General features: G+C 33.0%; 1 protein-coding gene across 11 annotated transcripts in view; it reads right to left on the minus strand.

Annotated features, from left to right (window-relative positions):
• mvb12bb (multivesicular body subunit 12Bb) overlaps positions 1–13,796 on the minus strand; it is a 148,861-nt gene that overhangs the window by 18,724 nt on the left and 116,341 nt on the right. For 9 of the 11 annotated variants that reach the window (XR_015496728.1, XR_015496729.1, XR_015496727.1 and 6 more), the window contains 2 exon segments: positions 3,585–3,643; positions 1,126–1,185 (listed from right to left, as the gene is read on the minus strand). Coding sequence is in view for 8 of the 11 variants with exons in the window: in XM_087262565.1 (XP_087118691.1) it covers positions 1,126–1,185; positions 3,585–3,643 (119 nt within the window). In the remaining 3 variants the exon portion in view is untranslated. 11 annotated transcript variants of the gene reach the window in all.

Genomic DNA, 13,796 nt, shown 5'->3' on the forward strand with positions numbered 1-13,796 from the left:
GCCTGTAATTAATGAATCCCCCTCCTTCACACTGCTCTGCTGCTCCTCATCACACACTGAAGGAGACGAGACGAGAGGAGGAGGGTCAAACTCTCAGTAAATATATACAGCTAAACAAAGACGAAACTACAGCTTTCAGATTATTCATTACAGATATTTTATATGTGATAAATGTCATTATTGGCTTTGTATATTGTTCGCAAGTTTATTTTTAACTGAAATTACAGACTGTAAACTGATTTGCACTGCTTCACTTTGCTGAGTTGAACTAAAAAAATAAATAATACATTCACACAACTAACTAACTAACTAACTAACTAACTAACTAACTAACTAACTAACTAAATAAATAAATAAATAAATAAATAATATATTTGCAAAACTAACTAAATAAATAAATAACACATTTACACAACTAAATAAATAAATAACACATTTACACAACTAAATTAATAAATATTGCATTCACACAACTAAATAAATAAATAGCTAAATAAAAAAATACATTTACACAAAAATTTAAATAAATAAATAATATATTTCCACAACTAAATAAATAAATATTACATTTACACAACTAAATAAATAAATAGCTAATTAAAAAAATACATATACACAAACAATTAAATAAATAAATAACACATTTACACAGCTAAATAAATACATATTACATTTACACAACTAAATAAATAAATAGCTAAAAAAATAAAAAATACATTTACACAAATAATTAATTAAATAAATAATTAAATAATTAATACATTTACACAGCTAAATAAATAAATATTACATTTACACAACTAAATAAATAAATAGCAAAATAAAAAAATCAAATAAAAATACATTTACACAAATAAATAAATAAATAATACATTTACACAACTAACTAACTAACTAACTAACTAACTAACCAACCAACCAACCAACCAACTAAATAAATAAATAAATAAATAAATAATACATTTCCAAAACTAACTATATAAATAATACATTTACACAACTAAATAAATAAACTAGCACCACAAATAGCACCACATTAACATGATGTAATGAATTACCAAAAAAAAAAAAACAACAACAACACAAACCTATATAACAGTACTACCTGTAGATGTATAAACTTACTTCCTCCTCAATCTCCTGTGGTGATTTGATGGAAATATTCAAGATGGGAAGTGGTTCTATCTGTTAAAAAAAGAAGAAGAAAAGATGAGATATGAAACCAGACAGAGGAGTCATGAGAGCGGTTCATGGTTAAATAAGCATGTTGAAGATCTTTAATCCTCTCGTTCTCATTCTCTCTCTGACAATAGAAACAGAGCTCTTGTGACAGAGGCCAAATGGCCCTCCATGAGCCTGACTGTGAACATCATCAGCACACATTCATTACAGCAGAGCAGCTCCGACTGCAGCCAGCAGCACCATGACAAAAACATTTTAAACTAATATAATATAATATAATATAATATAATATAATATAATATAATATAATATAATATAATATAATATAATATAATATAATATAACATAATATAATATAATATAATATAATATAATAAAATAATATAATATAATATAATATAATATAATATAATATAATATAATATAATATAATATAATATAATATAATATTATAATATAATATAATATAATATAATAATATAATATAATATAACATACTATAATATAACATGATATAAAATAATATAATATAATTATATTATAAATAATATAATATAATATAATATAATATAATATAATATAATATAATATAATATAATATAATATAATATAATATTTTAACTTATTATACAAATGATACTGAGTTTAATAAAAAAATATAATAATAATAATAATAATAATAATAATAATAATAATAATAATAATAATAATAATTACATATTTAGATATGACATTGAATGACCAAATGTCAATGATTAACATATATAACTTTTGGGGTTGTACAGTATATTCCGTTGATGTCAGAGTTATTAGCCCCCCCCCACCCCCCTGTTTATTTTTCCCCCAATTTTAATAACTCATTTCTAATAACAAATTTATTTTATCTTTGCCATGATGACAGTAAATAATATTTTACTAGATATTTTTCAAGACACTTCTCTAGAGCTTAAAGTGACATTTAAAGGCTTAACTAGGTTAATTAGGGTAATTAAGCAGGTTAGAGTAACTAGGCAAGTTATTGTAACAGTTGTTTGTTTTGTAGAGTATCGAAATAATATATAGCTTAAAGGGGCTAATATTTTTGACCTATAAATGTTTTTTTTATTATCATTATTAAAAACTGCTTTCATTCTTGCCGAAATAAACCAAATAAAACTTTCTCCAGAAGAAAAAATATTATCAAACATATTGTGAAAAAGATTGTGCTCTGTTAAACATCATTTAGGAAATATTTAAAAAAAGGGGGGGAAAAATCAAAGGGGGGCTAATAATTCTGACTTCAACTGTAACTCAAACGAGCTGAGTATTGTAAAACCCAATAAGTTAAGGCAACTCAAACCATTTGAGGAAACCGATTGAAACAAACCATTTGAGTAAAAGAAAAAAACTATCTATACGAGTACTGTGAACTTACTCCATCTAAGTTGAAGTAATGAGGTATTTACTGAAGTAATGAGGTATTTACACTGAGTTCAAATTAGAGGTATTTACACTCTTTTCAAATTAGCGTGTATATATATATATATATATATATATATATATATATATATATATATATATATATATATATATATATATATATATATATATATATATATATATATAATTTTTTTTTTTTTACGAGTTGTAAAGTTTAAAGTGTATTAAGTACCGTTAGTATCTTTAACCCTTATGTGCTGCTGAAGATGTTTACATCCACTCTGGGGTGTATTGATAAATTAGTTGTATCTGACAACTTATTTACATTATGGGATGTTTTTTTTTTTATAATTTGTTTACATTTTAAGACTGTTTATTTAAAAAAACCTTTTGTTATGTTTGATATGAAAACATCCACTAAATTAAACTGCTGTAAAAATGCATCAAATAAATATTTTTTAAACTTTTTTTGCATAAATCTGTTAATCAACTTCAGTCCTGATCAAAACTACAAATTTTTTTGAAAATTACAAGATTGTAACTCTTGAATTGCCAAATTTATAAATGATGTCACTGATTTGGTGAAAAAACATACAAAATAACGTATTTTTAATATAAAAAGTAATCGTGGACTGGCTTTTTTTACCTTTTATCAAAGACATGTGAAGCAACATTGCCTTCAATGCATTGTTTATTCATTTTAATTTTTTTTTTGCTCCCTAATTTACTGTTGGTGGCTGTTTTTGCCCCATTGACTTCCATTGAAATTTGAACAGTGCACAAGGGTTAATAATATGGAGCAAGACATGAATAAGTGAATGAGCAAATAATAATACTATTATATACTATATATTACTATTATATTATATTATATTATATTATATTATATTATATTATATTATATTATATTATATTATATTATATTATATGAAAGGCACTTTTAAAAATACTTACATCACATATTTATTTTTTTAAACACTTACATCATATTTGCTCTGGGAGGCAGGCCTTTGGGAGACCATAAAAGGAATATCATCCATAGCTGAAAAAACAAAACAAACATAAGTGATGCTGAAGTGGCCATCGTCTTGAACAGGTTTGTCTTTATAAATGACTGACTAACTGAAAATGATCACTCCAAAAGCATAAATAAATGGACATGAAACATTTGAGATGACATATTTGATCAGACAGAAACAAAAGAGTGTAGAATCAGAGAGCAGAAACTGTCAAGAAACCTCTCTGCCTCTCTGACAACAATTAAACTATACTACTGACCAATAACATGGCTAATTAATCGCAATATAAAGTAACAATAAAAATCAGAGCAAAAACAAATGATGATAAAAATGATAAAACATGAACAGCAAACAATTGCCTTCGATTTCGGCTATGCTCTGAAAACAAATTGTCTAATAGCCGAAAATAGCAGAAGACGGAAAGTTCCTGCAATCCCCTCAGACAAAGCGAGATGAAAGCCTTTTTATTTTTTTTTCTCCGGCACTGTATCTGAAGGCCCCCCCGTACGCTCTCCTCCCTCTTTTCCTGTTAATTACTCTTGATTATTCCTGATCCTGTCTTGTCAGGGAGACGTTCGACTCCAAAAACAAAGCCCCACTCGCACACGTCGAAAGAAAAAGGGGAAAGAAAGAGACAAAACATTCGGCGGATATCAATTTGCATGAAAATGAGCCTGAGTGTTGGGCTCGCCGAGAGAAAGCGAGAGTGAGGAAGAAAGAGAGAGGTGGATTGAAAGAGGACTTGCCAAGAGTGCGGTGGTATAATTAGCATTCTACCAAACAAACGAGCTTCAACAGAGCTATAATTAAGCAGGCCTGTAATTAAGTGTATGCCCTTTATCATAATGATCATGGTTAAAGCGCCTTTGATGGCTGCCAGTGGGTTATTAACGGCGTAACCCTGCGCCCACGCAAGAATCAGGGTGTCACGACTGTCAGGCTAAAGAGCGCCCCTTTGTTTATCAAATACATTAGAGCCCAAATTAACACAGGGTGACACGGGCGCACAATAGCTCCCATTGACTGAACTGCAGAAAAATGTCCATCCCAAATCCCCCCCTAAAAAAATAAAATCAAATAAAATATCAGAGAGTCCCCAAGTTTGCTGGTGGAAAACAGGGTATCTAATAGTACTGTTATATATCAGATAAGGATGGAGGAAATCAGGAGATGTTTTCTTAGAAGTTACTTGGTGGTTGATTGTGTAACGTTACTTAAACTGATGTACGGTTTCATTACTTTAGCAAAAGCTAAATGCAGCTCTGTGCTCAATGGTTTGATAGTGAGTTATTAAAGGAATAGTGCACCCAAAAATAAAAATATAGGATAATAGCCTTGCTTTTGTACAGTATATTACTTTTTGTCAGACGAACACAGTGTGGTTTTAAAGAGCCCCTATTATGGGTTCTTGAAAATAACCTCCAATGCAGTGACAACACAGCTCTAAGTGAATAAAAAGATCTACCTGAAGGTTAAATATGAAAATGCACCTTGTTTAAAAATATAGACTCTTTATTAAAAAATTCAACTCAGAGTCGTTTAAATGATTCCTCATTCGTCTGGATCTTTTGCCTGTTTTTATCAACGTTGACACAAAACTATACCAAATATGAACTACCAGATCCGGTAAAACGTGAACATGCCTTTCTCTTCAGACACTAGCAGAGATCGAGGGATCATGGGATTGATCATGATGTGAAGATTACTATCACAGAGAAATCGCCAGACATGCGGCTGTCTGCAACACCACAGTATAGCCAACCATGTGCTGTTTTTGTTCCTGTCATTTTTCTGATGATTGATACAATATCCTACCCTGCAGCGCGGGACTCGCCGGTCGCTTAATATTAAAAGCAGAATCAGCAAAGACTTGCAATGTATGGGACTTCGTCAGTAACTGTTACACAGTTTGTATGGAGCAGTTTTTTCTTCCTCCAGATCCTGTAAGTGTTTCTCCTTCCTACATAACATGAACTGTGATTAAAATGGTTGCCTCGTTTTTTGCAGTTTTCAAAATTTGTTTTTAATTGTGTGTTGTAACTTGTATAAATTGCTCTGCACTTCTTGTAATCAAGTATCTGTTTTAGATCAGTGCTTGTAATGTATCTCTCAGGTTAAATTTGTACGGGCCATTTCACATATCATGTCCAAAACTATGTTAAAAATGTGACGTGTGCTTCATCCTTCAACGATTTAAATGCGTTTTTTGCTCACGATTTCCTGCTGTTTGGCATGGCAAATTTTCAAAAGAGTTTTGTCTGTTGTGGTTATTACTTGTGGTTGTGGTTAAGAATAAAGTAATATGCTGGTGTTTAACTGCATTGCCTTACTGCATTCCTGCATTGGGCTCACACATATACCCTGTGCTGACTACTTCTTGGGCATTTCTCTCTGTCTCGCACTGAACGCAGTCGACCAATCACAACTGACTTAGTCATAGGACCAATCAGCACAGATAAGCCTCAAGCAAAGGAAAAAACTAAATAAAATGTGTTAAAACAGGAATAAAAAGAAAAGAAAGACACAATAGTGTGATCGGTTGGACATAGCACAGTGCTCATTCAGTAAAGGCACAGCTAAACAGATGTGTTTTAAGTCTTCATTTGAATTTGCCTAATGTTGAAGCACATCTGATCATTTCTGGAATCTGATTCCAGCAGTAGGGGGTGTAGTAGCTGAAAGTTTATTCACCTTAAATTCTTGGAATTTCTAATTTACTTGGTCCTAATGATCTGAGTGATCTGTTAGGTTTGTATTTAGCGAGCATATCTGTGATGTATTGAGGTCCTAGACCATTTAGTGATTCATAGACAAGTAATAATACTTTAAAATCTATTCTGAACGCTACAGAGTAAAGACCTGAGGACAGGTGTGATGTGCTCTGATTTTATGGTTCTGGTTAGAATCCTGGCAGCAGCATTCTGGATGAACGGCAACTGTTTGACTGTTTTTTGGAAGTCCAGTGATGAGTTTATTACAGTAATCCACCCTGCTGCTGATAAAGCCATGAACAAGTTTCTCTATGTCGTCAATGGTAACAAAACATCTAATTCTTGCAATGTTTATGAGATGCCAGTATGCTGATTTACTTACCGCTTTGACATGGCAACTGAAACTTAGATCTCACTCCAGAATTACACTAAGATTCTTGACTTTTTTTTTTGACCCTTTGTACCAAGGTACGCATGCACCTTGAGAACCTTATCTCTGTTCCCAAATGCAATGACTTCAGTTTTCTCTTTGTTTAACTAAATAATGTTTTGGCACATCCAACTGTAAATTTCATCAATGCACTGGCAGAGGGTGTCAATAGGGCTGCAGTCATTATGCAGTAAGGGTAAGTAGATTTGAGTGTCATCAGCATAGCTGTGGTAAGAGATTTGGTTCTTTCTCATTATTTGGCTCAGTGGGAGCATATAAAGGTTAAACAGGAGAGGTGCCACAATTGAACCTTGTTGGACTCTACATGTCATTGGTGTCCACCTTAACCCATGGTCACCTAACATAGTAACGTTTCCCTTCAAGCTAAGATCTGAACTATTTAAGGACAATCCCAAAAAGCCCAACCCAGTTTTCCAACCTATCAACAAGTATGCTGTTATTGACAATGTCAAATGCAGCACTGTTACTTTGCCTTAATGTGCATCTAGGTGAATAGGCCTATTGGTGATTATCTAGGCCACTCTCTGTACAATGATGTGCTCAGAAACCAGATTGAAAACTGTTTAAACATAGCAAAACACCAACATGTTGGGGCTAAATATCAACTTTGATATAAACGGACCTAAGAGTAAAGCCACCTTTCTACTGCACACGACATTTGGACACAACTGTCGAAATACATCCCCTTGTGGCAGTCGCACAGAATTTTCAGTTCTGACGTGCACCATGGGAGAGAAGCTGTTCTCGCAGTGTCGGAAATAAAAGAGTGCAAAAGCAAGAGCCTTTATTCTCTGTGGGTTCACCATGGTTGAATAAATGAATACTAGAAACTTATAGACCACTAAAAATATTGAGGGAATGTGGAGACAACATAAAAAATATTTATTTTTATTCCTTAATTACTTACATTTATGAATAGATTTTATAATATAGACTGATTCAAAAAATAACCAAAAAAAAATTACTATTTCTCATCTCGCACATGGACCTGCTTACAACACTGGAATACATCACACCGGTTGCAAACGGTCTAGTCACAGGAGTTCAAATATTTCAACGGATACGCAGCTCAATTCGGATCCGAAATTTCTGCATACGGAGAAGATCAGAACTTCACGCAGCTCCTGGACTACTCTCCAATGGAAATGAATGACTTCCGGTCTGTCGCTTGTCGTTTGTTGTGTGCAGTGGAAAGGAGGCTTAAGTAAGTAATAACTTTGTTGAAATAAAATGCACATACAGTATCTATAATACCCTGACTTTTTCTAAATATGCATATATTGATTTCTAACATTGATATATTTTTAAATTACAAAACAATAAAGAACTGAGTACTTCTACCTTGAATAACCATAGCAGTCAAAATGGCTGCATGCATTTCAGTTTCTGCTACAGTACTTTCCCCAGTGACTTTGAATATGCAACTTCTTGCAAACATAAATATAACTTTCTCATAGCAAATACATTACTTTAATTCAGATATGTCTTTCAAAACAGCATATTCAGAGTCATGAAAATCTTCTCCCTTGCTTGTGAAAGTGAAAATGAAAGTAAAGACCTTTTGCAGACAGTCTGGTAGCCTTACTACACATGTAAAGAGTGTATACCTAAAATATTGTATTTTTAGGGCAATAGCTTAATTAAATATGATGACAGACATTTAAATCTTGTTTTATTATCTCAATAGATTTTCAGTGGTAAAATAAATCTCTCTGATTGGATAAGTGAAAAAAGAAAAATTGCATTCCAAAATATAATAGGTTTAAATAGGTTTGGAACAACATGAGGGTGAATAAATGATGACTGGACCTTCCCTAATGTCTGTGGCTATTATATTAGCAGGGAATTGTGTCAAAAATAAGTGTTTTACCCTGATTCTAACCACATGGCCCACCCAATTCCTCAGCTCACAATTTAAAGCTAAAGCAGGGCCTGACTCATTCTAACTTATCATTCTGTATAAGCTCTAACATGGAGAAAATGATATACAAGGTTAAACCACTTCAGCACAGCCATCAACAAGCCATTCAAATAGCTCCTTCGGGCTTCCCTATGGATATTTTCTTAACGCCATTTTGGATACTACCTTTACGGCCATTAGACAGGCCTCGGGGAATGTATCACTCGGCTCTGGAATGGACTATTGAACAACAAAGAGCTTCGAGAGGTCATTTCACCAGCAGGGCTCGGGTAATTGAAAGGAGGATGATAACGACTTGTTTCGGTCCATAAAAACAAGTGAATAAACATGTGCTAAAGCATCACTGAACAACAGCGTGGGGGTAGAGAGCAAGGCTGGTGGCGAATGCTTTAGAGTCAACGTATAGTCATGGGTATAGGCTCGATGCCAGCTATGAGGTCAATCTTTCATGTTTAACAATAAAAGTTTAAGAGCTAACAATGAAAAATTTGTTAAAATCATGTTGCCTAATAAATCCATGCCACTGACACGCGAGTGTATGGGAAAAGGTGCAGATGTTGCCAGATCTAGCTATTATAAGCATTGTGTCTTTAGGCTCATATGTAGTATTGCACTGTTACAGATTACTTGCACAAATAATGCAGTTATTTCCAATAATCTAAGTAAGGACTTAATTACAGTATGTGATTCTTCACTTCACCATTCTGAAGATTCATATAATCTGTTTACCTGTATCTTTTATTAGTTTAACATGTTTCACATACATTGTGAAATTTGCTGTGTATGTTTGTAATGAGGCAACAGACACATGTAAAAATGTTTAACCCTTATGTGCTGGATGTTTCCCTTCTTTGGTTGTTTTCATCCACTCTGTGGAGATTTTGATTCTTGACTAGGCCATAACCTTCATATATTCAAATATTATTTTGACACGTTTTAAGAAAATGCTTTAAAAAAAACAAACAAACAAAAAAAACCCTCAACATTACACTCAGGGAAAACTTACTACCCTTTTGTTATATTCTGGATGCTGTAAAAATGCATCAGATTAATATATTTTTTTCCAAATATTTTTGCATAAATCTCTTAATCAACCCCAGTCCTGATTAAAACTACTAAATTGTTTAGAAAATTACAGGATTTTATCTTTTTAATTGCCAAATTCCTAAATGATGTCACTGGTTTGGTAAAAAACACGAAATGACATATTTTCAATATAAAAATTGTGAACTGGATTTTTTATTTTCTTTTTTGCCTTTTATTAAAGTCTTAGACATGTAAAACAATACTGCCTTTCATGCATTGTTTTTGATCAATTTTCTGTTTTTTTCTCCCAAATTTACTGTTGGTGTCTGTTTTTGCCCCATTGGCCTTCATTATACCCTTTTTTGATTACAAATCCATGACACCATACAATCATGCTATTTTGATTGTTGGTGGTTTTCCCTGTTGGGAAGAGGTAAGTGGTGGAAGTCAACTAGGGAGAAAAATCTTAAAATGCATCAAAGCCAATGTTGTTACTATTTGTTCACATGTCCAAGACTGATAAATGGTTAAAAAAATAATAATCCAGTCCACAATTACTTTTTATACTGAAAATACGCCATTCTGTGTATCAAAATCAGGATCAGTTTTATTGCCAAGTGTGCTCACACACACACACACACACACACACACACACACACACACACACACACACACACACACACACACACACGCAATGAATTTGTTTAGCCTACAGAAGCTTCCAGTTTAAAGTGACAAGTGACAACATGAAAATAAATATGAAAAAAGGCAATAAACATTAAAAAGAGATGCAGTTAGACAAAAAGCTCTGGATGTTGAATTGCATGTACAGATTTGTTATAAATATGCAAGGTGCTGTGGTATAGGGTACTGTGTACAAATGCGTAGGAGAAAGTATTGCATTGTATATTGTTATAAGCTGCTCTGTACAAGTGTGTATAAGAAAGTATTGCACATTTTTATTTGCACAGTAGAGGAATATTTAACTGTTCATGAGATAGATGGCCTGAGGAAAGAAACTTTTCTTGTGTCTGGCTGTTTTTGTGATTGGTGCTTTGTAGCTTCGACCAGACGGTAACAGTTCAAACAGGAAGTGTGCTGGGTGCGAGGCATCCAGATTGATTTTGCAAGCCCTTTTACTCACTCTGAAAAAGGACACATCTTGAAGTGTAGGAAGGGTAGTGCCAGTGATTCGTTCAGCAGTGCGAACTATTCGCTGTAGTCCATGAGTAGTCCAGACTGCTGAATGAATCACTGGCACTACCCTTTTTGTGTGTTTTGTGTGCTTTTTTTTCATCAAATCAGTGACATCAATTGTCAACTTGGCAATTAAAGAGTTAAAATTCTGTAATTTTTAAAACAATTTAGAATTTTTGATCAGGACTGAGGTTGATTAACAGATTTATGAATAAAAAATAGAAAAATTATATTTATCTTATGCCTTTTTAATTTAGTGGATGTTTTCATCTTGACCATGACTAAAGAGTATACATTTGTACAGTACACAAGGGTTAAGGAGGGTTCAAACAAATGTATACTGCTAAAATAAATGATTAATTCAAGTTTATGCATCATGTCATATCACTCAGCTCTTATTGTGATTTTTCTGGAGTCAAAGCATAGCAATCAATTTAACTAACTGATTAATAGATTGATTATAATTCATGTCTGTATTTTCATACACAATAAACCACCAAATAACAACTTTAAACACATTTCTGTTTACCGTTACCCCTTTTATTGGGTATAAATCTAATTTAGTCTATATTTTATTCAAAACACATCAAAACACATCTACACACTCTTCCCCTCTTCAGTTGAAACGACTGCCATTTGACAAAGCATCTATTCAGTTTGTTCAAATATTTTTTAACAATTGAAGTTTGACTGTTTTGAACATGTGTCTTTCATGCTGTGTGAGCATCAGAGACATGAGTCGAGAGCAACATGAGATCATTAAACACAATGTATCAGTGCACTCTATGGCACCTTTAACAATTCCCAGGCCTCAGTAATTTTCAAAACCTGGCTACGGTCATGGTCGCAAGGAAGGCTTCGATGAATCTGAAACGTGTCTGATGGATAAGAGAGGAATTTGAAGGCCGGAACATTCACTTCTATTGTTCAAGCATCCCATTTTCAATAAGATCATGCTTTGTATTCACTTGTGATTCATATTCCGTGACTCACGCTAACACACACATACATGTACAAGCATTTTGTAAGCATTTGCAGTCTGATGGGAAGATTTGAGGCGATTGTGAGGAGAGAAAAATGGATGTGAGTTTGGGGTCATGTTGGGGAGTGTTAAGGTAATGTTTGTCCAGACTGCTGCTGCCTGGACTGAAGTCGTAAAAGGTAAAGTATGGCGCCTGGCAGATTCTACTCAAATAGGTTAGATCACAGGCAGCCTGATATATATTCGCCCCTCTGAAAGAGCAAAGCTGAGATTATAGAAGCAGTTTGAAATGGTCTGTAGGTACACACGCACTAAAACAGCAGTGTTTGGAATATATGCATCTGTACAGCTGATGGAAATGCAATGATTTGGGTAAAAGCACATTTTAGAACTTTGGGTCTTTGTGTTCCAAAAAGATGTTAAGCAGTTAAAGCAGTGGTTGTGACTTCAACTGGTGGACTGTGCTTAAAAATGCTTTGCACGTCATGGAGAGCTCAAAAACCTTATAAGGTAAAAAAAAAAAAAAAAAAAAAAAGTTTAACTTCGCTTTTTAACGGGCAAGTTGAAAATGGCTATGTATTATCTTCATTAATATTACATAAAAGGTAATTTTAATAACTAAGGTTAATATTAACATAAAATAATTGTTGTAATATTGATTAAGGTTTTTATAGTGACAAAAACCTGTTGGAAAAAAAAATACAAAAATTGGGTAACATTTTACAATAAGATTGTATTAGTTAAAGGCCACCTATTTTAGCCCTTTATTTGAGATTTAAGATAAGTCTTTTGTGTCTCCAGAATGTGTCTAGCGTTTCAGCTCTAAACATCCATCAGATTATTTATTATACCTTTCTGAGCATCTTGTAGTTGTTTTTGTTGCCTGTGCCTTTAATGCTAGTTCTCCCTGCCCACCATTCTTGCCTTTCAGTGTGTCTCTGTCTCCGTCAGATAAACAGCACAGTGACAGACGTGAATGAAGCAAATCTCACGTAACTTTTGTGAGAAATACTACAGTACGAACTTTCCCAATGATTATTTGATGTATTTGTTCTGAAGTTAATTCAAGCCTTTCTACAACGAGTCACACACAATACCGTTACACACACAGACGCACGCACAGTGTCCACGTTTAACTTTAAACTGTTTTTGCATGGCAAATGTGACAGGATAGACGTTAATATCCACTGCTGTATGGATAGCCGTTATGTTAATGTACAAAATAAATCTTATTTAATCATCTTGAACTGATAAAAACATGTTAAACTCATTCTTAATCACATTTGATGATGATTGATGATCACAGAGAGCTGAACAGATCTTTTAATCCCGTTTGCTTTGCAAACGTCCTGTCTTGTAGATGTGATTGTACATGTTACTACAGAGACATGTTAATATGCGGCTATCAATCAATTTGAAGGGCATGAAAACCACATTCATATCCCACGTTACGGTGGGCCTCAAAATTAAAGGGATTTGGATAAAAAAAAATACTTATTGTCTTTATATCACTCTAATATGACTGTGGACACACTATAACTACACACAGTTCTGTCCAAACAACTTACAAAAAATGATTTTCATTATTGGGGCCCTTTAATGTTTGTTAATGTATTTATTGTCATGGACAAGCAATAAACAATACATCTATTACACTTTTTAAAATTTTTGTTAACATTAGTTAATAAAAAAACATTTGTTCATTGTTAGTTCATTGTAACTCAGTACATTAACTAATGTAGCATGTACTTACTTTATTTTTAGTAAATACATTAACTAACAATAACTAATGAAACATTGTAGTGTGTCCAAAGTCAGACAGAAAGACAGACAAATACACACAAACCTGTGCACAGTATATATACATACATTTCTATAAACATCTGCT

This window comes from Danio rerio, chromosome 8 (genome assembly GCF_052040795.2).
Source record: "Danio rerio strain M-AB ecotype USA chromosome 8, GRCz13ab, whole genome shotgun sequence".
Taxonomy (NCBI): Eukaryota; Metazoa; Chordata; class Actinopteri; order Cypriniformes; family Danionidae; genus Danio; species Danio rerio.